The sequence below is a fragment of the Dasypus novemcinctus genome, chromosome 26 (assembly GCF_030445035.2).
Source record: "Dasypus novemcinctus isolate mDasNov1 chromosome 26, mDasNov1.1.hap2, whole genome shotgun sequence".
In the NCBI taxonomy this organism is placed as follows: domain Eukaryota; kingdom Metazoa; phylum Chordata; class Mammalia; order Cingulata; family Dasypodidae; genus Dasypus; species Dasypus novemcinctus.
In genome coordinates, this window is record NC_080698.1 from 50,923,362 (window position 1) to 50,950,635 (window position 27,274).

At 39.0% G+C, this 27,274-nt stretch overlaps 1 protein-coding gene across 4 annotated transcripts in view; it reads right to left on the reverse strand.

Moving 5' to 3' along the window:
- The window catches only part of RAF1 (Raf-1 proto-oncogene, serine/threonine kinase), a 95,592-nt gene that overhangs the window by 20,879 nt on the left and 47,439 nt on the right, over window positions 1–27,274 (reverse strand). The window contains exons 2-7 of one of the 4 annotated variants that reach the window (XM_004456123.5): window positions 12,465–12,679; window positions 6,750–6,862; window positions 4,780–4,882; window positions 4,335–4,492; window positions 2,891–2,989; window positions 755–908 (exon numbers count right to left, since the gene is read on the reverse strand). In XM_004456123.5, the coding sequence (XP_004456180.1) occupies window positions 755–908; window positions 2,891–2,989; window positions 4,335–4,492; window positions 4,780–4,882; window positions 6,750–6,862; window positions 12,465–12,671 (834 nt within the window). In that variant the 5' untranslated portion in view covers window positions 12,672–12,679. Of the gene's footprint in view, window positions 1–754; window positions 909–2,890; window positions 2,990–4,334; window positions 4,493–4,779; window positions 4,883–6,749; window positions 6,863–12,464; window positions 12,697–27,274 lie in introns of all 4 variants that reach the window. The other 3 variants (XM_012524309.3, XM_004456124.5, XM_058288279.2) reach the window with 3 other exon arrangements.

Genomic DNA, 27,274 nt, shown 5'->3' on the forward strand with positions numbered 1-27,274 from the left:
TATGAAATTTAAATTAGTGATTGTTTCATTTTTGATAGTCTACTGTCTGATAGTCTTAGCAATCCTGCTAATTACAAGAATGCAAAGGCATGAAGAATAATACCTACTCTTCCCCTCAAACAAAATCCTCTGGACCACACCCTGGGAGAAGCATTTAGGCTGTTATTCTAGTCCAAAGCAATGAGAAATAAAGAAGAATAAAGAACAAAGGAAGTATTTTAAGTGTATTCAGTTGTTACTAAAGATGAACTAGAAAGCAAACCAAATAGAACAAACCAGAAAGCTGAGAGAAGAAAAGCAGTTTAGAAACATTAGCCTTGGGCAACTTAATATCTGCTTATTAAAAACCTATGACTCCACCTTTTTATTTCTAAATAAAATCACATGAAAGTCTTCCAGAGAATTTGCAGCTCTCTGTCACTATTATTTTCTTTCCCATGCCAAACTACTCACTGAAATCCTATCCAAATTTGACATAGAAAGAATGAGTTCAAATGTTAACGTTTCTTCGTAGCATTTTAGTTCTCCACTTAAATGATATACCTGTTAAGTTATTCAGCCAGTCTAAAAGATGTTATGAATAAAAAAGAAATTTTAAAAGTCCAGGGACCTGAGAAAGTGCTGCAACAGTCCTGATCAGGCTGGAAGCCCAAAACTCTCTGGCATAACACTCAACCCCAACCACAAAAAGGACTCTACTCATCTTCACCTTTCCCTACCTCGCCCCAGAGTTTACCCCAAAGGACTCTATTACCTCTATCATCCTGCTGTCCACGGGTAGGGTGGTGCTGACAATGTGGACATTAGGTGTGGACGTTGACCTTTGCCTCTGGGAGAGTGAACCTTCAGATGAGGGGCTGGAGGTATTGAAGGTGAAGGCGTGGGGTGTGGAGTATCTGTGCTGGGAACTAGGTAAAAAGAAGAAAAGGATATTTCATGAGAGGCCTCTCTCTGTTAAGTCTTTCTACTGTCTTCTTCATTAAGACACGCATGGGCAAATTCTATCTGAACCACAATCTTTGACAAAGTTTTCCATTCTTTCAATACACACCATTTAAAAATTAAAAATTTAAGTGTTTAATGTGCAAATTTTTGAAAAAAGGAAATAATACATGTGCTTTGAATTCACATGAAAGGCAGAACAATAAGTTTTCATACTCCTAATAAAATCACTTTTACAGAATACTCCAAATTTTTACAGCATCTTTGGGAGAAAAACAGACTCCATTGCCAACTACACCATCATCTATTAAGCTAGTTGGGACTTGCATCGATTACTTTAGAGACTAAATTAGTCTCTAAACACGTTTGGTTTAAGGAAGATTGTTAAGAGATGGTTAGACCTGCTAAGTATGTCCACAAAAAGGCTAGGATTTTATCCACTGAGCCAACCACCCTCCTTCACTAGCTCATAAAGTAAATTAATGGGAATAGGTTGTGATATTTAACTGAAATCAATCACTGGCCTCTTTCAGCCAATGCAACTCACCCACCAACCAAACTGTGAACATGCATTAAGAAGTTTAATATTGGGAAACGGACTTTGGCCCAGTGGTTAGGGCGTCCGTCTACCACATGGGAGGCCCGCGGTTCAAGCCCCGGGCCTCCCTGACCCGTGTGGAGCTGGCCCATGCGCAGTGTTGATGCGCACAAGGAGTGCCGTGCCACACAGGGGTGTCCTGCGCGTAGGGGAGCCCCACGTGTAAGGAGTGCACCCATAAGGAGAGCCGCCCAGTGCGAAGGAGGGAGCAGCCTGCCGAGGAATGGTGCCGCCCACACTTCCTGTGCCGCTGACGACAACAGAAGCGGACAAAGAAACAAGACGCAGCAAAAAGACACAGAAAACAGACAACCGGGGGAGGGGAGGGGAATTAAATAAATAAAAAAAAATCTTAAAAAAAAAAAAAGTTTAATATTTGCATTATCTGCTCTAAACACTAGTGTGAGCCTTGTTCAGATTCAAATAACACCATAATATAATTCAAGGGTTAAAAGGCTATAGTTTTTCTAAAGGAAACTGTTTTGATGCCTTGAAAAACTGCCTTCCCGTATATTTAAATGTTCATGCCTTCAGAGGCCTGGTTTCTTCTCTGAAATCCCAAGTGATTTCATATATATTATCTTCAGAAGCAAATACAGCTTTTGGTCAGACTTGCTTTTCAAACATCATTATCGTACAAATCATTTCAATAAAAATTCCTTGTTCTGAGATATGCTACCTTTAATAATTTCCATGATAGCTTTAATTCTATATACATCGAAGTCAGATATTTTGGACAAAGACCTAGACTTTATTTCAGTTTCCAAATTCATGTGTAACACTGAGCGATTCATGTAAACTCAAACTTTGATTTTATAGCTGAATAAGAGAGTGAGGACAGCTTACAAGCAAATTGACAGACACATTAGAAAAGATATTTATACTGAAAATCAATGAAATTATTTTTATGATAGCACTCTATTAAATATCAGGGCTATAGCAATGCAAAGCCATAATAAGCATTTCAAAGTTCAAGGTTTTATTTTTATTGAATCACTGCATGCAGTTTTAATATCCTTCCACTAAGGCTCAACTCACTATTTCATGAGAAAGGCAAAATCTCAAGCTCTTTAAAATATGGTGAGATATTAAGAGATGTGTTGTTATACAGGAGGAACTGTTAGTCAGAATCACTTCGCAGAACGTAAGAACTAGAGGACCACAAAATTAAGTTCTACTTTCTAGCTGTAACACCAAATCCCTACCTCTGGCTTATCAAATTCCACAGAAGCAGTAAGGTGTTTACCAAAAGAGGAAAATGCAAAGGAATTCCTGTCATTTATATTTAGGCTTGCATCCCCAGCCACCCCAATATAACTTCCCAAAAGAAAAGCTAAGGGTAAAAGTTACCTAACAGGCATCCGGGAAACAGACTCCCGCATCCGACGCATTGTCAAAGAAGGTAATGCTGGGACCCCACTATCACCAATAGTAGAATTTGGAAACAATCTAAATGAAATCAGAGAAAGACAGGTTTATAGACTTGCAGTCATTTTAGAGTCAGCCTGCCTTGCCCCTTGCAAACTCATAGCTACTTTGCCCAGTCTCATTTTTCTCTACCATTTAGGCTACCTAGAGTAAAGGAACCATCAACCCAAATGATTATACAGAATGTGAACAAACTGACCTGCCCTCATATCTAGGAAATAATTATATAAGTGATCCAATGTTCAGCTATATCGAAATAATGTTTTTTAAAGCTACATTAGGGTATTTTATAACCTAAGAACTATGGAGCTTTCCAGGAAACACTTCGTCTTAGAAACACATACATGAAAAGGCTAAAATATGAATGTCATACTCAGTACCAAAAATCATAAATAAGACAAAAAGTGATAGCAACATTAATTAGGCACCTTCTTCCTATGAGTTGGGCACTTGCATTCAATAATTTCACATGTTGTTATCCAAGTTAATCCTCACAACAACACTGCACAGAAGATAATACCCTATTTTTTTTTCAGGGAGAAAACTGAGCTCAGAGACAGTTACAGCTAGTTAAAAACAGAGTTGAGATTTTGACCCATGCCTGTTTGACTTCAAAGAGTACACTATTTATGTTACACAAGTTCCCTTTGCAAAAAAAACATGTAACCATAAAAGCAAAAAAGAGATGTTCCTATCATGGTTTCGTAACATTCCCTTGGTTTTTCTAATACCCTCAAAAAAGAAAGGATAAAACTTTGACTTAGGCTTAACTGTCAGTTGTTAGAAGGCTCTTTGGCTTATGTACTTTCTATTTAAACCTTACTTTAGTAAGAAATAGATATCTGTCTATTATATGGAATATATTTTGTAACTGGTTTGTCTCCTGAGAAACAAGTATCTTTTAAGATTTTACATTCAAACTATTTTAAGTCCAAACAATATTTGCTCCAGTCTGAAGTGAAGAAAATTGCTCCAACTATGCTTTCTGTTCCTTCTCAATGTCAAAGGAACCATATTTAACAAAATACAGAGTAATGTTTACTGGCAACCTAACAGATGATATTGTTAAGAGACAAAAGCAAAACGTTTTTCTTTATTCCTATGTCTTTGTTCTTTTCCTTACTAAATCAAGGTAAATCAACTTCTATTTGATAGTAAGTCCTACATGCTCATTTTAGAAGGTTGTAATGCCTATATTAAAACTTGCTAGTTTCAGAACTATTATTTTCTGTAGTATATGGTTTCTGGATCACAAAATTAAACAGGTCTGGATTCAAACTTGTCAGTCAAAATGTATAATGAGCACCCTCAAAAAGCATTGATATTTTCAAAGAATATAGGGGGAAAAGTAAGAACAATGCCTTACAAGAGCTGTCTGATATTACTCCAGTCCACACACATAGTAGGTACTTTGGTGCTACAATGCTCATGAAATTTGTAGCCACAAGTCTGACATCGAAACCCATTTAGCAGGAACTTCTGACATATGTCACAGAAGGCAAGCTTCAGGAACGTCTTCCGAGCCTAGAACAAGAAGAACACAAGTGTAAATTGTACTGGATAAATGAAAGACAAAAGACAAAGTAATTTCCCCCTTGGATCCCAAAAGTTTTTACAGAATGAAAAGATCAATCTTCTAACATCTGCAAAGTTCTTAGCAAGAAATTAAAGTATATCCCTGACTAATGAAATCTTAATTGCCTTATTGCAAATAATGGCATAACTAGAGCATTAAACAATCCAACAATACATGTGCTTATTATGCCAACCAAAGCACCTCATATATCACAGAGAAGAGATCTACAACTTACAAAGTTGTGTGTTGTGAGGGGAACATGATCCAGGAAATCTACTTGAAGTTCTTCTCCAATCAAAGAGGCAGCATCAGTATTCCAATCTAAACGTGCTTTTTTACTGAAAGGGATTTAAAAAATCGTAATAAGAAAAGGGAATGTTTAAACAAGGTTAGTATAAGTCAATACCGGTAACAGCTCTCTTACTGCAGGCTTATATACATACACAATGCAAAGTATTTACACTAACTTATTTAATCCACACAAAAAACCTACAAAGAAGGTATTATTATCTCCATTTTAAAAATGAGAAAACTTGGGCTCTAAGGTGGCAACTTGCTCAAGGCCACACCGTGCCCTGTGTTGGACTCCAGATCTGTTGGACTTCTAAGCTTATACTTTAACAATAGCTTTCTTTAACAATGAAATACAACAAAATTGTAATAAAGTAAACAAATAATAAATGAGATTGTGACATTAAAATCCTATAAAAATCCTAAAATACTATAAAAAGGATTATGAATATTGCTACAGCACCAAAATTTCTCACTAGCCTACTTCAATCTGGAACCACAAGTGAAATGTACTTTTCTATTAATAAACTTAGGTTCAAATCTGTAAAGTTGTTTACAGGCTCCATAAATAAAAGTTGATGGGAGAATACAAACTGAATAAATTCTATTTCCAAAACAATCTTAAAATTTACTCTACCATCACTTTCTGTGCCTGGAGCAAACAAAACAGAAATATAGATACATGTAAATAAAAATTAATGCCCAAAACCTTTCTCATGTCTTTTTTCAGGTAATCTGAAAAAGACTTCCTGAAAGAAGAATCTTCAGGTAGGGAGAGAATGACATGTACATAGCACCATTCAAACTTCTCTCATCACCTTCCAGAAGGCCTATTTTCTGGTTGTTCAACAGTACACATAATACCCTTTATTTCCCTATTTAAGATCTGAGAAACTCCATTATCATTCCAAAGTCCTGTTTTGCCCCAGTGAAGAGAAGGAGAGGCCTCTGTTTCCCTATCAGTTTTAAGATGCTGTCTATCCTACAAAGAATTCAGGGTAGCTCAAAATCAATGCAGCCTTGGACCAGAGTGGACAAAGCCCCTCTCAGTCTTAGAATATGTCCAGTCCTCAAGAAGTACTATAGATTTAGTGACCAGCCTGGGACCTCACCCAGCTACAGCTAAAACCTGCTCCGAAGATTTGCAGTTCAAAGAACTGCCTCCTAAACTGAGAAGAAAAGACATTTATGCTCATCCTTTGAGTAGATTCATTCCCTGGATTATTATTCTCTGACACTGGAGAATCCCTTGAAATGTGAATGATACAAGCTGAAGATCCCATAAGCCACTTTCCAAGAGGGGGGGGTAAAGTTAAAGGACCTACTAAAAGGATCCCCCAAAATTGAAAGGAATAAGAATGGATAAAGGATAATTACAGACAGTCCTGCTGCTTTGGGGTATTACTCCTAACCTTTGAGGGGATGCCTCTACCTTGCCACTTCCACAAGAAACAGGAGAACTATGGCTCTTCCCTGAAGCAGAAATTCTCCTGCTCTTTTAGCTCTGTGTCAGCAGGGATTGAGTAAACATTAAAAATGAGTAAGTAAATGACAAGTTGGTCAATCTCCTAAGGATAGTGTTCTTTAAACTATACACAATAATGCCAACACTTTCTGAGTACCTACTCTGTGTGGTGCATTAAAGCAAATCTAAGAAAAATCTTTGCTCTCAAGCAATCTGACATCGTTTCCATCCATGGAAACACTACCAACACCAAGCATACATTTTATTTTTCAGTAGTATGCCCATGCAATAATTTTATTTTTTAAATTATCTCTTTATAAATAAGGGTATACCAACACACAGCATTCTATAGGAAGCTAGTACAATTTTTTTAAAATGAAAAGTTATTATTTGAAGCTAAGAAGTCCTGACTAATATGGAGGAGTTGCTGACTGACTTTGAGTTCTTACCCTTTGTGCTCCTGGAGGAGTCTGAACACTGCACAGCACTCTGGTTGCAGGCCCCTCACCTTGAGCGCTTTCATAAGGCAGTCATGCAAGCTCATTCCTTTTCGCACATTGACCTGCAAACAAAGGACCATCTTCTTTAGGACCAAATGCAGGCTGCAACTCTCTTCAGAAAGGTGTACCACAAAACCAAATGCATCATGGGACGTGGACTTGGTCCAATGGATAGGGTGTCCACCTACCACATGGGAGGTCTGCAGTTCAAACCCCGGGTCTCCTTGACCCGTGTGGAGCTGGCCCATGAGCAGTGCTGATGCGCGCAAGGAGTGCCCTGCCACGCAGGGGTGTCCCCGCATAGGGGAGCCCCACGCGCAAGGAGTGCGCCCCATAAGGAGAGCCGCCCAACGCGAAAGAAAGTGCAGCCTGCCCAAGAATGGTGCCCACACAGCAGCAAGATGACCCAACAAAAAGAAACACAGATTCCTGGTGCCACTGATAAGGATGGAAGCAGTCACAGAAGTACACACAGCAAATGGACAGAGAGAGCAGACAACTGGGGGTGGGGAGAAAGGGAAGAGAAATAAATACAAAGTAAATTAAAAAAACAAAAAACAAAAAACAAAAAAACAAATGCACCAGTCTGTAAGGCTGGATATAGAAGAATATTTATGGCAGCATTGTTTTTAATGGTAAGCACACACAGGAAAAGACCTGAATGCTCAGCAATAGGTGAGCGCTTGAATAAAACATGAAACATAAATATTAAATCTCTAATGCAGCTACTATATTAAGTCTCGTAATGACTTGGAAGAGGTGAACCATAACACAAAGAGTATGATTATTAAAGGGGGAGGGAAACCTATATATTATTATTTTTTTTTAAGATTTATTTATTTATTTAATTTCTCCCCCTCCCCTGGTTATATATTATGTTTATATATATTGTATGGACGTGGAAAGATAAACACCAAGCTGTTACTATCAAGAGGTAGAAGATGGGAGCAATCAGGTGATTAAACTTTCCCTTTATATTATCTTTAATTTGCTTGACATTGAAATGTACACTGAACATGAACTTCTACCAGAAACAATAAATCAATCTGATCTACAAATAAACCTGAGTTTTTCTGATCAAAAATTTATATTTCAATTTATTTTCAACAAAATAGCTTATCCTTCTAACAAAACCACCATCTCATGTATACTCCATATTAGTAAAGGCAAGCAGGAAGTAGAAATAGAGCTTCTGCCCTGCTGTAAGGGACAAACACAGAGGCTAGTTTAAATGACTGTGCATGCCATAGAGTGTAGCCTTAGCAGGATACCCCCCTCCACATTCCTTTGTACCCAACCCTCAGATTCTAGGCAGACCCTCAGAGGCCTATGGGAAATGTGAATGCCCTGGGTGCCATTTTTTTTTTTAAGATTTATTTATTTATTTATTTCTCACCCCTTCCTCTCCCACCCCCACCCCGGTTATCTGCTCTGTGTCTATTTGCTGCGTCTTCTTTGTCTGCTTCTGTTGTTGTCAATGGCACAGGAATCTGTGGTTTTTTTTGTTGCGTCATCTTGTTGTGTCAGTTCTCTGTGTGGGCAGCACCATTCCTGGGAAGGCTGCACTTTCCTTCCCGCTGGGCGGCTCTCCTTACGAGGTGCACTCCTTGTGTGTGGGGCTCCCCTATGCGGGGGACAGCTCCACACGGGTCAAGGAGGCCTGGGGTTTGAACCGTGGACCTCCCATGTGGTAGACGGACACCTTAAACACTGGGCCAAGTCCACCACCCCCTGGGTGCTATTAATGGCAGATGTATAAAAATTTCAACTGGGAAGAGGTTGTGACTCAATTGATAGAGCCATCTGCCTGCCATATGGAGGGTCCAAGGGTTCGATACCCAGGGCCTCCTGACCTGTGTGGTAAGCTGGCCCACGTGCAGTGCTGCCACATGCAAGGAGTGTTGTGCCATGCAGGGGTAGCCCCTGCATAGGGGTGTCCCATGCGCAAGGAGTGCGCCCCGCAAGGAGAGCCACCCCGAGCAAAAGAAGTATAGCCCGCTCCATAAGTGGCTCCGCAAACAAGGAGAGCTGCCACAGCAAGATAACGCAGCAAGATGATGCAACAAAAAAAGACACTGTTTTCCAGTGCCGCATGACAAGAATCAAGTGGACACAGAAGCACACACAGCGAATGGACACAGATAGCAGACAAGGGGGGAGGGGCGGGGAAGGGTAGAGAAATAAAATAAATCTTTAAAGAAAAAAATCTTTTAAAAAAATTTCAACTAAAATCCTAGAGTTTTAATAAAAATTCTATGCATTTTGTTTTCAAGGCCAATAAAGTTCATCAAAAGTAAGGCAACTACATGCGCAGTGCTGATGCGCGCAAGGAGTGCCCTGCCACGCAGGGGTGTCCCCCGCGTAGGGGAGCCCCCCGCGCAAGGAGTGCACCCATAAGGAGAGCCACCCAGCGCGAAAGAAAGTGCAGCCTGCCCAGGAATGGCGCCGCCCACACTTCCCGTGCCGCTGACAACAGAAGCAGACAAAGAAACAAGACGCAGCAAATAGACACAGAAAACAGACAACCGGGGGAGGGGGGGAATTAAATAAAAATAAAAAATAAATAAAAAAAAAGTAAGGCAACTAGAGTTAGTACAGTCAGCAATAGGAACAGTGGATTTTCAAGGCTTGTGAATTACCTACAATGGCGTTCCACCCCTCCCCCCCCAGGTGTCTTCCTAGGCAATATACATTTGAAGGCAGGGAGGGGTGGCTCCAATGAGTCTAAAGCGCTCTTAGCTTGCCATCTCAATGCCCTCCTAGGTCAATCTTTTTCTGGCTGGCTTAGGACAGAGCAAAAACCTCTTAGGAAACAGCACAGAGATTTGTAGGTTCCAAAATGGGGCACAGAATTTGCATCCAAGTCCAGAGGTAACAAAACAATCTGGGAAAGAAGTGAAAGAGTTTCTAAGAAATAGAAAAACATCAGTGTAGGGCAATGTAAGAAGCTTTTCTAAAGGCTGTTTTGCTATTACCAGCAAATGATGCGGACTTTTCTGACCAGTTATTAGTCTCTGAAGCATAAAGATGGGTTCCACATTAAGAGAGTACAACATACTAAAATTTGAATTTATAGAACAGATAAATTCTCGAGGTGGTGGGAGTGGAGGAGGAACATTCCCTTGGAGGATTCATGAAAGAAATCCTCTGAGGAAAGGAACTGGGAAGCTAGAGGAAAGAGTGATACTTTTGATCTATATAAATACATTAGTTATTTTAAAAATAAATGAAATTAATATTCTTTAAAAGTTTCTTGTACATGAAATAATGCCTGGGTTTTATGTCAAAATAAACATAAAGAAGTGGATGGAAATATAGATTAAACAAGAGGGCCATGACAATATAATTGTTGAAATTTGGGTAAGGGAATGTTATTCTAATCGCTAATTTTGCAGTTCATTCTCTTAGAAAGATTCTATTAACTTCCTGCTTTTCAACAACAAAACACCTAAGTGAGACAGACTGACCTGAACTATGAAAATAAGGAAAATGAAGAATAATAAACACCTATTAACAGAATTATGACCTGCACCAAATACTGTAGGGCAACATTCTGAAAACTGTAAAATGCTATGTGTTATCATCAATCTTCATTAAAAGTCACAGATTCCATGAACTGGATAATTCTTTAAATATCTTCTAATACAGTGGGTTCCCAAATGTAGCTGTCATAAGAATCATCTGAGGAGCTTGTGGAAACCTAGATTCCTAGCCTCAAAATATTATGACATTATGCTAAGTGAAATAAGCCAGACACAAAAGTCCACATATTGTATGGTTCCAATGATATGAAATACATAAGTAAGCAAAATCAGAGACAGAAAGTAGACTGAGGTGGCGAACTTGGTCCAGTGGTTAGGGTGTCTATTTACCACATGGGAAGTCCGCGGTTCAAACCCCGGGCCTCCTTGACCCTTGTGGAGTTGGCCCACGTGCAGTGCTGATGCGGGCAAGGAGTGCCGCGTCATGCAGGGGTGTCCCCTGCGTAGGGGAGCCCCACGCACAAGGAGTGCCCCCCGTAAGGAGAGCCAACCAGCGCAAAAGAAAAAGCAGCCTGCCCAGGAATGGCGCTGCCCACACAAGAGCTGACACACCAAGATGACGCAATGAAAAGAACCACAGATTCCCATGCTGCTGACAACAACAGAAGCGGACAAAGAACATGCAGCAAATAGACAGAGAATAGACAACCGAGGGGGGGGGGGGGAAATAAATAAATAAATCTTAAAAAAAAAAAAAAGAAAGAAAGAAAGTAGATCGAGGTTACCAGGGGCTGGAGGGATGAAAAAAAGGAATTTTTGCTTAATGAATACAAAGTTTCTGTTTTGTGTGATAAAAATGCTTAGGTAATAGATGGTGGTAATGGTAGCTTAAAAATGCTAACATAATTAATGCCACTGAATTGTACACTTCACAATGGTTAAAATGCAAATTTTATGGTATATTCCACATTAATGAAAATGAATAAGTAAAAATTACATGTAAAATAGAGACCACTGTTCAACTATGGGGAATTATTACTACTTTATTGCTAGCCATGAAACTTTCATTTTTAGAAAGGGGGAAAAAAATAAATGTACTCAAACTTTACCTGGGCTTTTGAATTTTGCCTTCAGTTCAAAATGGACATAAGCATCTACCACTATAACTGGAGGCTCCCTAGGTTCACAAAAGATGTAGGTAGGGATTTACTGGCAAACTGAGGAGAATAGAACTATTAGAAGCAAAGTAAGAAAACTGAGTATTTCCCAAATGAGGATATGTTTAACCTGGGCATACAGGATAAACATAACGCAATGATTTTATACAATGTGGGGTGGTGGAAGTTTTCCTTTCTTTTTTTTGGAGGTACCAGGCCAAGACCTTGTATGTGGGAAGCCAGCGCGCAACTACTGAGCTACACCAGCTCCTGAAAGTTTTGAACTAAGGTATTCTCCAATGTTTGTGGCAAGCAAAACCAGTATAATTTAACTTTTAAAATTTCAGTTAAGTGCCCTCCTCCTCCAAGGATAGCAGAAAACTTTTCTTGAGCAGTTAAATTCTTAGAAAAATAGGGGTTATGTGCCAGAAAATCCAGTGGCAGCATCCTGCAACAATGCGAACACAAACTTCAAAAACAAACGATGCTGAAATAATGGATGCCAGCCTCTGGAGAAGAGAAAGAACCCATGATTTCCAAGCTACTTACAACCCAACCCCAGGCCTATGCAATATACCAAAATAACTTTTTTTGGGGGGGAGGGGTAACTAAATTTTCTTCTTTATGCTTCATTGTACTATCAAGAAATGTAAGTGAACATTTACTTTAATATTCAGAGGAAAGCAATAAACATCTTTTTTTCCTTCTTCTTTTATCAAGTCCAAGGAAGCTTTTCAAAGAAAAGTCTTTAAAATATACCCTCACTGAAAGACAGTTAAGTACTATTTGTTTGGAAAAGAAGCAGAAAGGAAGACATTCCAGACCAGTGTAAATAATAGGAGGGCCAAGAGGTGGGAAAAAGTAGGGGATGTAGAAGGAATACAGCAATACAAAGCAATAAAAGCTGCAATTGGATAGCTAATTAATGAAGACTTTAAATCCCAATAAAGATTTTGCCTCTCTATAAGCTGGGTAACATGGTCCATAATGTATTTTAAACTTTCTAAGAGATAATGCTTACGTACCACTGTTCTTTGCTTGTTTGGCAAGAAAACTCGGATAGTTTTGCTTGTCTTAGATGTATCTGTGAGTTTGCCATCATCTGATGCCCGGCGCTGATAGCCAAACTGCTGAACGATTGTAGGGGAGATGCAGCTGGAGCCATCAAACACCGCGTCTTTGAATCCAAAACCATTGCTGATCGTCTTCCAGGCCCCTTGTATGTGCTCCATTGATGCAGCTTAAAAAAAATTAAACCTGGTAAGAAAGTCGAATAATTATAATTCCAGAACAAAGGCAATTAACTCAGAGACACAGTATAAAAAGTAATTGTGAAAATGTTACTGTGTGAGGATTTTTTTTTGGTAAATGATACCTGTTGCTTTAAATTACTCAGAAAAGAAAGTATGTTAATACTTTTCCATAAAATATTATAAGCAGCTCAAAAATAAGGGAAATGAGGCCCAGGAGCTGAAGATTTATCAAAGGGTTATTACTTGCCAGTTAAAAGCCAAGTCTCCCTGTGTGAACCTGGGTGAGATTACGACTCTGCTCAATCTGCTAAAAGCCACTGTGCATATAACATTTTGAGAAGCTACCTAACAGATAAGTTTTTAATGGTGTAAAACACAGTAGCTAAATTTCAATGCCACTTAAATGTTTTAAGAGATGAATTAATGGCCAGTCTGGTTAAGTTCAAAGCTTTTGATGTATAGAACTTTATAAACGGAACTATTCCATGAAAAGGCCAAGTGTAACAAACCTGTTTAGAAAGATAGTATGTAATTTTTCTGCACAGGTCTCTATGTTTAGTAAATATATCACTATACATCGGTCAGGAATCTTGCTCCAATAAAGGAACATAAAGTTTTGGGTTTTTTTTTGGGGGGGGGACCCCAGGTCTCCTAATTTCCAGTCTAACACTTTTTCTATTACATTTCTCTTCTTTGGCTGTTATATATTTATCATGAGCAACTACCCTTGAGTATGAGCAATACATTAGTATAAGAAAGTTTCTGAAAAAGTATAAGCCCAAAATAATTTCTGCATTCAAGTAAGAGAAAACTAATATTTCTAGGATATGTGTTACAATACCTTATATAAATTATCTCATTTAATCTCCACATGTTTTAAATCCCTTCCTCGACCTACATTTTATTTTCTAAAAATATGAGGCAAAGAGGTCAGATTACTTGCCCAAGAACACCCACGTAATAGGCAAGATAACCAGATTGATTCTATCTCTGTTTAAATTTTAAATTCGTGGGAAACGGACTTTGGCCCAGTGGTTAGGGCGTCCGTCTACCACATGGGAGGCCCGCGGTTCAAACCCCGGGCCTCCTTGACCCGTGTGGAGCCGGCCATGCGCAGTGCTGATGTGCGCAAGGAGTGCCCTGCCACGCAAGGGTGTCCCCCGCGTGGGGGAGTCCCACGCGCAAGGAGTGCGCCCGTGAGGAAGGCCGCCCAGCGTGAAAGGAAAGAGCAGCCTGCCCAGGAATGGCGCCGCCCACACTTCCCGTGCCGCTGATGACAACAGAAGCGGACAAAGAAACAAGACGCAGCAAATAGACACAGAGAACAGACAACCAGGGGAGGGGGGGAAATTAAATAAATAAATAAATCTTTAAAAAAAATAAATAAATAAATTTTAAATTCGTGAACTTCCACCCAAACATTCAGAATTCAGTTTTGAAATAGAAACAAAGATTATAATAAAGCAAAGGCAGTCACCTAACAAAAAATAATCAGATGTTTTAATTGGGCAGCACAGATAATAACTGCTATAGAAGTCCAGAGACATTCACACAGTAACAATAAGTAAGTTAGACACTCTGCCTTAGCAGTCAGGACTCTTAACACCCAAGCATTGCAGGGAGCCAAACAACCATGAAGAAGTGAGGGGTTTGTTTACTCCTCTAAAAAAACTGTAAGGTTGAGAAGCGGATTTGGCTCAATGGATAGAGCATCCGCCTACCACTTGGAAGGTCCGAGGTTCAAACCCAGGGCCTCCTGACCCGTGTGATGAGCTGGCCCACGCGCAGTGCTGATGTGATGTGCATAAAAAGTGTCGTGCCACACAGGGGTGTCCCCTGCATAGAGAAGCCCCACGCACAAGGAGTGTGCCCTGTAAGGAGAGCCACCCAGAGTGAAAAAAGTGCAGCCTGCCCAGGAGTGGCACCGCACACACAGAGAGCTGACACAGCAAGATGACACAACAAAAAGAGACACAGATTCCCACTGCTGCCAAAAAGAATACAAGCAGACACAGAAGAACACAGTGAATGGACACAGAGAGCAGACAACTGGTGGGGGGGGGGGGGTGGGAAGGAGAGAAAGAAATAAATAAATCTAAAAAAAAAAAACTGTGAGGTTGACAGGGGATGCTGCCTTTCTTAATCCTTCCTCCTTCAGAAACCTGTTGTCTTATTAAGAATAGCTACCATTTATGAGGCACCTATTATGTATGAGACAGTATGCACGGCAGACATCCTACTCATATTATTACATTTAATCCTTACAATGAAACTCTAGGCAGGAATTATAACCCCATTTCACAGTTGAAAAGATTCTCACACATAGCTGGAAAGTGGCAGAGCTGCGTTCAGAGCTGGATTTAGTCAACTCCATGGCCTCTACTCTCCCCATATGTAACAATGATACTCAAAACCATTTAGTCAGGCAGTTGAACACCCACCTCCCACATGGGAGGTGCTGGGTTTGGTTCCCAGTGACTCCTAAAGCAGACAAACAAACAACAAGCAGACAATGACCAAACCAAACAAGCTGGGAATGGATGTGGCTCAAGCTGTTGAGTGCCCTCTTCCCAAATGAGAGGTCCCAGGTTTGGTTCCTAGCATCTCCTAAAGAAAAAACAAAGCTGACAACGAGCAAAAAAAAAAAAAAAAAAAAAAGCAAAAAACAAGAAGACAATGACCACAAACAACAAGCAAAAACAACAAGCAAACAGATGAGGGCACCATCTGGGGCAGGGGTGGGGTGGACTTTTTAATTAAAAAACAAAAACATTTAGTCAGGGCTGAAATGGCCTAGAATTAAAGGTCATTTAATACAAATTTCTTGATTTCAACCAGAAGTTTCTATCTGAATACCTACTATGTGCCAGGCACTTTCTCATATCATATGCCCAAATCAAGAGGGGAGAATAGATATTAACTGTTTTCAGCTTACAGTTGAGGAAACCAAAGGCCAGAGAGGTTTAGAGACTTACTCCAGATTACAATATAGTGTTACTCTCACACTTTCTTGATGAGTATTTAAACTGGTACAAACTTTTTGGAAGAGAATTTGGAAATAACTATTAAAAGTCTGAAATGTTCATAAAGATTGACATAGCAATTCCACTCTAGGAATTTATCCTACAGAAGTATAAGACAAGTGTATAAAGATATAAGTACATGCATATTCACTGCAGCATAATTAATATCCTTGAAAAGTTGGGGGGGGGAACATATATACCTGACCACAGGAAATAAAACACATCATGATAATGTCCATGTGATCAAATGGTATAGATCTATATGTGTAGAGCTAGAAAAAGATAACCAAGACAAAAAATGAAAAGGCATAGTCTGAACCTTTTTTATATTAAACTATAAATCTAGAATTATAAACAAAAAAGGGGAAAATCTAAAATTATAAACAAAATGCTAACTGATTATCTCAAGGGGATGAGGGACTTTCACTTTTGATACAATATAGATTTACTTTTTACTTTTTCATTAAAACTTCTATAATAAGCCTAGCCTATTTGTAAAGGGGATGGGGCAGTGATGTGGGCTATGGGTGGAAGGCTGCTCATCTCTTCGCAGATAACCTAAGCAGAATGTGTCCTGAGCTGTGGGTGTGGGACAGTGAGAGGCTGCAGCCCTGCCCTTCGTGACCATGGCAACCACTCCAGTCCGGGGAGGCAATTTAGCAGTGCAAACTCTATATACATACCAGTCAGCCCAGGGACACTCTGATGGTGGTGATACCGGAGCTTAAGTGGACTTGGACTTGGCCTTGAACGGAGAAAGATAATATAGCCTATGCATGAATTCAAAATTATGTAGTTCTGTGTCCAAGTGTGCCTAGAAATCCAATTAAGTAATACAGGCCCTTTAGACTTTGAATGTTCAGAAGGGATGTGTATTCAAGGTTGCATCCAGACCGAATGTGGGCGATATGTTAATTCAAAACCGATCTGATACTCAAACAAACATTTAACTAGCAAAGAAAGTAGTTTTCTTTCATAAAAGCACCATTTGACTCCCCACCCTGTATAAAAGGAACTTGAAAATCTTGTTTGAGGCACGGGTTTGGAACAGAAAGCTCCTGGGTTTGGAAAAGAAAGCTCCCCAGTCCGGAAAAGAAAGCTCCCGAGACGGGCTGGCTGTAAATAAATCTTTTTCCTTCCCAAAATCATTCCTGAGTCCTGGCCTTTCTAAAGGCAAATAATTGAACCTCTCTCGACTTCTACAACAGGGCAGGAAAAGATACCTTCAAGTAGCATGGCCTCCTGCCTCTGGCACCTAAACCTGAGCCCTGAGCCACTTCTAGGTCCCCAGGTTACTACGAGGTCACTTTTTAGGGGCATCTACAGCTCTCTTTTCTCTAGATATTATTTTCCAGCAAAGAAGGAAGCGATAAAGTTTAGGACCAGTTAAGAGAGAAAACAGATGAGGAAAAAAGAGGAGGAGGACTCATCTTGAACATATCACTAGCTGAAATGATTTGCTTCCTAATGGTCTCTATATACTGCAGGCAGGGCAATCTTAACAATGCAGATCATCCTGTCATTTCCAGTTAAAACCCTCTAATACCTTCACTTAGAATAAAATCTAAACTCTTTAACAAGACCTTTAAGACCTTCTTTCATAATATGCCAAGCTTTAAGCCTCAAGTCTTAGGACCTTTGAACTTTATGTTCCAGTCATCTGAAAGGCTCTTCCCCCAGAAACAGAAAAGCTACTAGCCTTTTCACACCAAGCTCTCCACCCAAAAAACATCTCTTCAGAGAGGCTTCCTATAGCTACTCCAACCAAAATAGCCTGTTCCCCTACCCCCATAACATACCTGGTGGTATTATCTTTATAGTGCTACTATGTTAAATTATTTACAGGATTTGATCAATCCCTCTACCCTCCAACTCAGGGAGGGCAGGACCCTGTCAATCTTGTTCACTGAGATATTCCTAGTACTTAAAACAGAACTCGGAATACAAAGGTACTAAAAAATGTAATGAATGAATGAAGTTAGAAACCAAAATGCTGCAAAAAATATGCATTTTTTAATAGAAAGGATCTGTCAAATCTGATGCTCAGGGGTGGGGTGGAGGGCCACAGATGCCCACCTCTTTCCTTTAATTTAAAATTTGGGGAAAGAAGGTGACACTTTCTTTCTAGAATTGGGTCAGTGACAAGCAGATCTTTATATCCTCTAAGGTATTTTTTTTTAATATCAAATTCATGTAAAATAGTATCTATTTAATTTTTGACATCATAATAGATGTTAGCATTTCCTGGTTTTTCATTTTACAATTTGGCAGTATACCCAAAGTATTTACCATTCTCAGCGAAAGACAAACTTTAATAAGTTTCATTCCATATTTAATTATGGGAGGAGAATGTATTGGCATCTATTATTAGCTAAAAAAGCCCGTAAAAGACTTAACCTGTGACCTAGGTCCAAAAACAGCAAATTTAAGATGGATTCTTAAGTCTTTCAGGCACCTAGAAAATACAGTACTGGTGCTTAACAGAAAGAGAATACAAAAACGTTTAATAAAAAGTGACAAAAGGGAAGTGGGGGAAGCGGATTTGGCTCAACTGATAGAGCATCCACCTACCATATAGGAGGTCCAGGGTTAAACCCAGGGCTTCCTGGCCCATGTGGTGAGCTGGCCCACGCGCAGTGCTGCCACTCACAAGGAGTGCATGCCATGCAGGGGTGCCCCCCCACGCTGGGAAGCCCCACGCACAATGAGTGTGCCCCACAAGGAGAGCCGCCCACAGGAAAAAGTACAGCCTGCCCAGGAGTGGCGCCACACACAGAGAGAGCTGACACAGCAAGATGACGCAAGAAAGAGACAGATTCCTGGTGCCGCTGAGAATGCAAGTGAACACAAAAGAACATACAGCGAATGGACACAAGAGAGCAGACAATGGCGGGGGGGAATAAGAATAAAATCATTTTTTAAAAAAGTGACAAAATATACCCACTTTAATTCTCTCAATTTTTAGATGAGTTCATCATTCATAATTTTATTTTCCCATCTCCATATCAAGACCACTCACAGGCTAAGAGGCATGCTAAAGCAGTGCTTTCCAACAGATTTCACACCACTCATACAAAATGAGAGATCATGTTTGCAAGGGATGCTGAGGTTAAGGAGATTAAGGCTGCTTCCAGGGATTCCAAGGCCAAGTGCTGGTACACAAGCGAGGAAGGGTCTACCTCTAACCCATTCAAAGCAGGAAGCTCAGTGCATTCCTCAATCAATTAAATGAATAGACATCTGAAAACAAGAAGCACTTTCAAAAATTACGGAGTAGCAACATACTTCAGTCTTAAATGGAACATACAGAAACCCCATTGATACTACTCTCAAATGTAAGCCTAGATTTATTTTCTAACATTGAGATCACTCCCACTGATCTGCTCACTAAATGTTCTATGTTAAACACATACATGTACACACCTACAAACATACTAACACAAAATCCAAAGAAGAAATTGGCTTTTTAATCTGAACAGTCTTCCACAGAAAGTTCCAAAGAAAATTTCTAAAAATGAATACATTCTCCCATGAATGGAGAAATACCTTATACTTAAAGAAATCAACCTTAAAAACAAACACATACACTCCACTATAGAGGGTTACTATTTCTCTATGCAAAGAACTCCTGAAAATTGATAAGAAAAAGATGAACAATGTCACAGAAAAAAATAGGCCATTAAATTCAGACTAGAAAAACAAAAGCCAATAAACATATGCAAAGAAAATAGGAAAATGAAAATTTTTAAAATTAAATACTATTTTTAACATCAGATTTCCACACTGTAAAAAACCTAAAACACACTGTAAAAGATCTAAAGCACCCAACACAATTAAACATTTGGGGAAATCCACTCTTCCTCTTTTATTTCTCTAGGCTGTTTCAGCTTGTCCTCTAGCTATTTTTCTGGAGGAGAAGAAAGTCCCATATATTTCTAGTCTGCCATTTTCCCAGAAGTCCTTTCCTCTTATTATATTGCTGGTAAGAATATAAAAACTCGTTAACAATCTAATGTCTATTAATGATTTAAAGATTTAAAATCACATAATATTTGACAATCCATCCTAAAGGGGAAAACACACAGCACTACTACACAAACACATAGGAATATTTACTGCAATACTGCTTATAATATCAATAAACTGCAAACTACATCATACTCAAAGCCATGGGAATAAAATAGGAACAACTTAAAGCAAGGTTAGTTTAGAAAATATCTTACAGGAAAGCATGATACACCAACACACTGCACAAAGATCTGATTTAAAGTAAGTAGATCCAAACTGTTTTGTTCAGGAAAATATTACCTAATGTTATGAAAAACCCTACTTTGTTTTTCCTGAGCAAACTTTTTAAAAAGAAAACTTTTAATCTTTAAATAGGGACTATTTTATATTTTTATTTATTTAATTAGAAAGACTATTGGAATTTATTACTAAAACTGCAAATGAATCTCCATAATAAAGAATAGGGAGGATGATGGGAAGATGGCAGAAGATCCAGAACTCAGTCCTTATACCACAAATTAAACAGGCAGGAACTGTCTGAAATAACTATTTTGAAACTCCAGAGGCCAGATGAACACCACACAGCATCCAGGAAGGAGCAAGAGGAAGAAGCTGGTAAATTACAGTAAAGACCAATAAATTGCTCCCGCCACAGGGTATGTACCAGCACCCACCCCCCACTCTCCCCACAGGCCATGGACATGGGTCCAGACCCCTCGCTAGTTCATGGGTGACAGAAAGGGACAAAAAGATACTCTTTCCTAAGACCAGGAGTGGGCATGGCCAATCACTGATCACTGATTACAGCTTTTGATTAGTGACTCCGCCCTGGACAAGAGTGGCAGGAAGGGAGACCTAAAGACACTATGCTTCCTCAGGGCTGCTGGGGACAAGTTCAAGGGCTGAGTTTGCTCAGGTCAAGAAAGCTCAGTTTTGGGGTGCTGTGGAAGAAGCTGCAAGTACCCATCCTGGTCCCCTCCTCAGGCCAGTTTGGAGCCACCCTGTGCCCACTTCATGGGTCCCTGACCTACTTTCAGATGGGAAAAACAAACTAGAGAAACTCCTCTCCAAGAATTTAACCTCCCAAAGACCTGCCTGCTTTAAACACCCAGGAGAGGGAGGTCTTTCTCCTGGGAAAGAGAGGGGCTTCAAAACTCCTGTAAAGGGGGAAACAACTAACAAGCACAAGTGTAAGACAAGCCACTGGCCCAGGAAAAACAGGAAAGACCCTGTACTCTGCATTCACCTTGGGCAGACCTTCCTGGTACAAGGATGACCGCTCAAGAAAATTTCTTTCTTGTCACTAGCTGATAACAAAATAAAAAAAGAGACATCTTAAGGAATAAATCCCAGAGTTAATATTTTAAAATATTAAAATGTACACTGTACAACAAATGAGTACAAGACAAGCAAACAAACAGGAAAACAAAAGAAGAGGATAAAAATCCAGAAAACACCAACGAAGAAGACCAGAATATGGATATACTGATCAAAACTTTTTTTTAAAAAAAAAGCAATCTTAAAAATGTTCAAGGAGGGCAGCAGATTTGGTTCAACTGATAAAAGCATCCACCTACCATATAGGAGGTCCAGGGTTCAAACCCAGGGCCTCTTGACCCATGTGGTGAGCTGGCTCATGTGCAGTGCTGATGCGCACAAGGAGTGCCCTGCCACGCAGGTGTATCTCCCGCATAGGGAAGCCCCACACACAAGGAGCGCGCCCTGTAAGAAGAGCTGCCCTGTGCGAAAAAAGCGCAGCCTGCCCAGGAGGAGCACCGCACACACGGAGAGCTGGCACAGCAAGATGATGTAACAAAAAGAGACACAGATTCCTGGTGCCACTGACCAGAATGCAAGCAGACACAGAAGAACACACAGCAAACGGACACAGAGAGCAGACAATGGGGTACGGGGGAAGGGGAGAAAAATAAATAAAAAATAAATCTTAAAAAAAAATGTTCAAGGAAATAAAGGAAAATACAGAGAAAGAACTAAGGATATAAGGAAAATAATGAATGAGCAATAAGAGAATTTTAGTAAAGAGATAGAAATATTAAGAAGGAACCAAACAGAACTATTATAGCTGAAAACCACAATAACTGAAATGAAAAATGCCCAGGAGGGTTTCAAGAGCAGATTGGAGGGAAGTAGATGTGGTTCAAGCAGTTGAGTACCTGCATACATACATGGGAGATCCTGGTGCCTCCTAAAGATGAGGAGCAAGACAGCAAGCTGGTGCAACTGTGGCACAGTGAGCTGATGCAACAAGATGACACAACAAGATGAGGCAATGAGGAGATACAATAAGGAACCACACTGGGAGACATAACAAGCAGACAGTGGAGGTGGCTCAAGGAACTGGACGCCTCTCTCCCACATAGGAGGTCCCGTGCCTCCTAAAAAGATGAATGCACAATGAAACAGGCACAGAGAGCAGAGAGTGAGTGCAAAAACAATGGGGGGGGGGGAGATAAATAAATTAAATAAATCTTAAAAAAAGAAAAAAAGAATCAAAGACCTAAATGTTAAAGCCAGGACCATAAAACTACCAGAAGAAAATGCAGGGAAACATCTTAAAGATCTCGTGGTAGGCAGTGGTTTCTTGGACCTTATACCCAAGGCATATACAACGAAAGAAAAAAATAGATAAATGAGACCTCCTCAAAATTAAATGCTTTTGCACCTCACCAGACTTTGTAATTAGGGTTAAAAGGCAGCCGACTCAATGGGAGAAAATATTTAGAAATCACATGTCCATTAAGGGTTTAATATCCATGATAAACAAAGAGATGTTACAACTCAACAATAAAAAGACAAATGACCGGACTAAAAAATAGGCAAAAGACTTGAATAGACATTTGTCCAAAAAAGAAATACAAATGGCAAAAAAACACATGAAAAAAATGTTCAACATCACTATTGATTAGGAAAATGCAAATCACAACTACAATGAGATAACATTTCACACCAGCAGAATGGCCACTATTAAAAAGACAGAGAACTACAAGTGTTGGAGAGGATGTAGAGATACAGGAACACTTATTCACTGTTGGTGGGAATGCAGAATGGTACAGTCACTGTGGAGGACTATTTGGCTGTTCCTAAAGAATTTGAATATATTTGCCACGTGACCCTGCAATACCACTATTGGGTATATACTCAGAAGAAATGAAAGCAGTGACACAAACAGACATCTGCACACCGATGTTCATAGTGGCATTATTCACGTTTGCCAAAAGTTGAAGACAACCCAGGTGTCCATCAACCAATGGATACACAAACTGTGGTATATTAACATGGTGGAATATTATGCAGCTGTAAAGCATATGACAACATGGATGAACCTGGAGGACACTATGTTGAATGAAGCAAGCCAGACACAAAAAGATAAATCTGTATGACTACGCTACTATGAACTAAATATAGTGTGCAATATATTGCATGATTCCATTTACATAAATGTAAATATAGATCAATTTATAAAAATGACATTAGATTAGTGATTATGTCAGGCTGGGAAAGGCATGCTGGAGTGTTGAGTTTTTCTTTTTGGAGTAAAGAAATAGTTCTGAAAATTTTTTCTGATGATGCATGCACAACATTGTAACTATACTGAAAGCTACTGATTATACACTTTGGATAGATCGTATGGTATGGGAATATATCTCAATAAAACTACTGAATAAATAATTGTGCACGAATAGCCAAAATAAAATAAATAAGTTCAGCAAAGTGGCAGGATACAAGATCAACATGCAAAAATCAGTAGTATTTCTGTACACTACTACTGAACAATCTGAGAGGAAATGAGGGGAAAATTCCATTTACAATAGCAACAGAGAGACTCAAATAATGTGTGTTAATCTTTGGAAATGAACAGAAAAGGTTAAAGCATATCTTAGTGTTGGTAACAACAGTGCTATTATATAAGTATGACAGTGGTTGAAAGGAGTAGTGTAAAGTCATGTAAATTATCACTAAAAGGAAAATTTAAAAATGTAACATGGGACTGTACAGCATAGTAAAACCTCACGTAAAATATGAATAATATTGCACATGTAAGAGTGTTTTTCTTTGAAAGTGAAGAAATGTATGTTAATGTTACAAGATGTTAATATCAGACAAAAAATCATACTAAGTGAACAAAAAGACACAAAGGACTACATATTGTATGATTCCATTTTTAAAATAAATTTATAAAGATGAAATTAGATTAGTGGTTATATAGGGCTACGTAAGGATAGAAGGATTGAGAGATGACTGCTAAAAAATTTTTCTTTTTGGAGTAAATTGTTCTAAAATTTTTTGGGTGCTGAATGCACAACATTGTGATTATACTAAGGACCATTTTATGATATATACTTTGGATAGATTGTCTGGTATGTGAATATATCTCAATAAGCTGTTTTAAAATAACTAAGCAAAAATAGCCAGAAATAGCAGCTATCTATAGCAGGGGAAGCATAGAGAAATGATGAATTTTTTTTATCTGTTTTTTGATTTAGTAGTAGTAGTACTGAAATAATGAGAATGATCTAATAATGATTAAAGTAATAAATGCACAACTATGTGACTGTGCCAAATTGATTGTACACTTTGGACAGACTGTATGCTTTACTAATACGTATCAATATAACTGATTTGTTTAAAAAAAAAAAAAGACTCAAATACCTAGGAATCAATTTAATCAAAGACGTACAGGACCTCTATGCAGAAAACTATAAAACAATGCTAAAAGAAATTTAAAAAGACCTAAACAAATGAAAAGACATTCTGTGTTCATGGATTGGAAGACTAAATATCATGAAGATGTCACTCCCACCCACACCAATTCATATACTCAATGCAATATCAATCAAAATTCCAACAGCTTATCTTACAGAAAGAGAAAAGGCAATTATCAAATTTATTTGGATGGGAAAGTTCACCAGAATAGCCAAAAGCATGCTAAAATAGAAGAATGAAGTGGGAGGACTTTCACTGCCTGTCCTTGAAACATATTAAAAAGCTACAGTGGTTAAAACAGAATGGTACTGCAAAAAAGATAGACACATTGATCAGTGGAATAGAACTGAGTCCAGAAATAAAACCTCATGTATACGGCCAACTGGTTTTCGACAAACCTACCAATTCCATGTTACTGGGACAAAACAGTCTCTTCAACAAATGGTGCTCAGAGAACTAGACCCCTATCTCACTCTTTCTACAAGAATCAACTCAAAATGGATCAAAGACCTAAATATAAAAGCCAGGACTATAAAACTGCTAAGAAAAAATACAGGGAAACATCTTCAAGATCTTGTGGTAGGTGGTGGTTTCTTAACTCTTACATCCAAAACAAGGACAACAAAAGAAAAAATAGATAAATGGGACCTTCTCAAAATTAAACACTTTTGCAACTTTGCTAAAAGAGTGAAAAGTGGGGAGCAGATGTGGCTCAAGCAATTGGGTGCCCTCCTCCCACACAGAAGGTTCTGGGTTCAGTTCCCAGTGCCTCCTAAAGAAAATGAACAGACACCTCAGCCAACAGACAGGGCAAGCAGCAGAAGGTGCAACCAGCAGGGAGAGAAAGTGGCTCAAGTGGTTGGGCACTTGCCTTCTACATGGGAGGGGCCAGATTTGGTTCCTGGTGCCTCCTAAAGCAAACAACGAGGGAAACGGACTTTGGCCCAGTGGTTAGGGCATCCATCTACCACATGGAAGGTCCGTGGTTCAAACCCCGGGCCTCCTTGCCCGTGTGGACTGGCCCATGTGCAGTGCTATGCGCGCAATCAGTGCCCCGTCACGCAGGGGTGTCCCCCGCGTAGGGGAGCCCCACGCGCAAGGAGTGCGCCCTGTAAGAAGAGCCGCCCAGCGTGAAAGAACAGCGTGAAAGAACAGCGTGAAAGAAAGTGCAGCCTGTCCAGGAATGGCGCCGCCCACACTTCCCGCGGCTGACGACAACAGAAGCGGACAAAGAAACAAGAGGCAGCAAAAAGACCCAGAAAACAGACAACCGGGGGAGGGGAGGGGAATTAAATAAAAATAAATCTTAAAAAAATAAATAAATAAAGCAAACAACAAGCAGACAATGAGCCATCTCACGGTGGGGGTAGGGCTAAAGTTTTTAAAAAACATCTACATCTTAAAGACCTTGTGGTAGGTGGTGGTTTCTTGGACCTTATACCCAAAGCACACACAATAAAAGAAAAAACAGATAAATGGGATCTCCTCAAAATTAGCTTTTGTACCTCACCAGACTTTGTAATTAGGGTAAAAAGGCAGCCGACTCAATGGGAGAAATATTTGGAAATCACATATCCTTTAAGGGTTTAATATCCATGATATATAAAGAGATGCTACAACTCAACAATAAAAAGATAAACGACCCAATTAAAAAAAAATGGGCAAAAGACTTGTTGTAAAAAGGAATGAAGTTCTGATACATGTGACAAGGATGAACTTTGAAGACCTCATGTTGAGTAAAATAAACCAGACACAAAAGAAAAAATATTATATATCTCACTGATATCAAATAATACAGAATTCACAGAGTCAGAATCTAGAACATAGGTTACCAGGAGATGGGGGGGGGGGGGGAGCAGTGAAGGGAGAAGTAGGGTATGGGAAGTTAACGTTTAAAATGTACAGAGTTCCTATTTGGGACAATGGAAAAGTTTTGGTAATGGATGTTGGTGATGCTACGTGGCACAACATTGCGAATATAATAAACAGTACTGAAATATATGTATTTGAATGGGGTCAAAAAGGGAAATATTAGGTTGAATATATGGTTAATTGAATACAAAATTTTAAATAGCAAATCTATGAACTATATACACAAAGTACACTCTAAGTGAAACTATGGACTATAGTAAATAGTACCATTATAAAACTGTGCTTTCATCAATTGTGACAAATGCTTCACACCAATGCAAGACGTAAATAATAGGATGGTATATGGGGATCCTCTATTGTATACATGATTGTTCTACAAATGTACAACTTCTAAAAAAAAATTTAAATAAATATACGAATAAATAAAAAGAATTGGGCCAATGCCATCCGTCACCAATACAATTTAAACTTTATAGAAGGACTATAATACATTTGTCTAATATCAAAAGTAAAACAGACATCAGATAAGATAAAAACATTTATGAAGTATTTCCTGGTATTTAACCAACTTTTCAACCTTTACATAAAAATGTACTGTCTTTTTAAAAAAAGTGTATTTTCTAAAAAAGAATTATTAAACAAGCCATTTGAAGATAGCTTTAACAAAAAGTTTATATGAAAACTAAATCTCATTTCTGTCTAATGATAAAAATAATCATTTTTAGATAACTCTCATCACATACACAAAATAGTAGCTTTATTATCACCAAAGTTCCCAGACTTTAAACACTCATTTGTTGAGAGTCTGGGAATTTTATATCCTACAGAGTACACACTTACCTTTTACATGCCAGAAAAGACCCAAAATAGGCTTAATTTCATTTATTGTGATAGCTAGACAATAAATTATCCTAAAAGCTTATAATTTACTTAATATGAATACTTTCAGCCTAT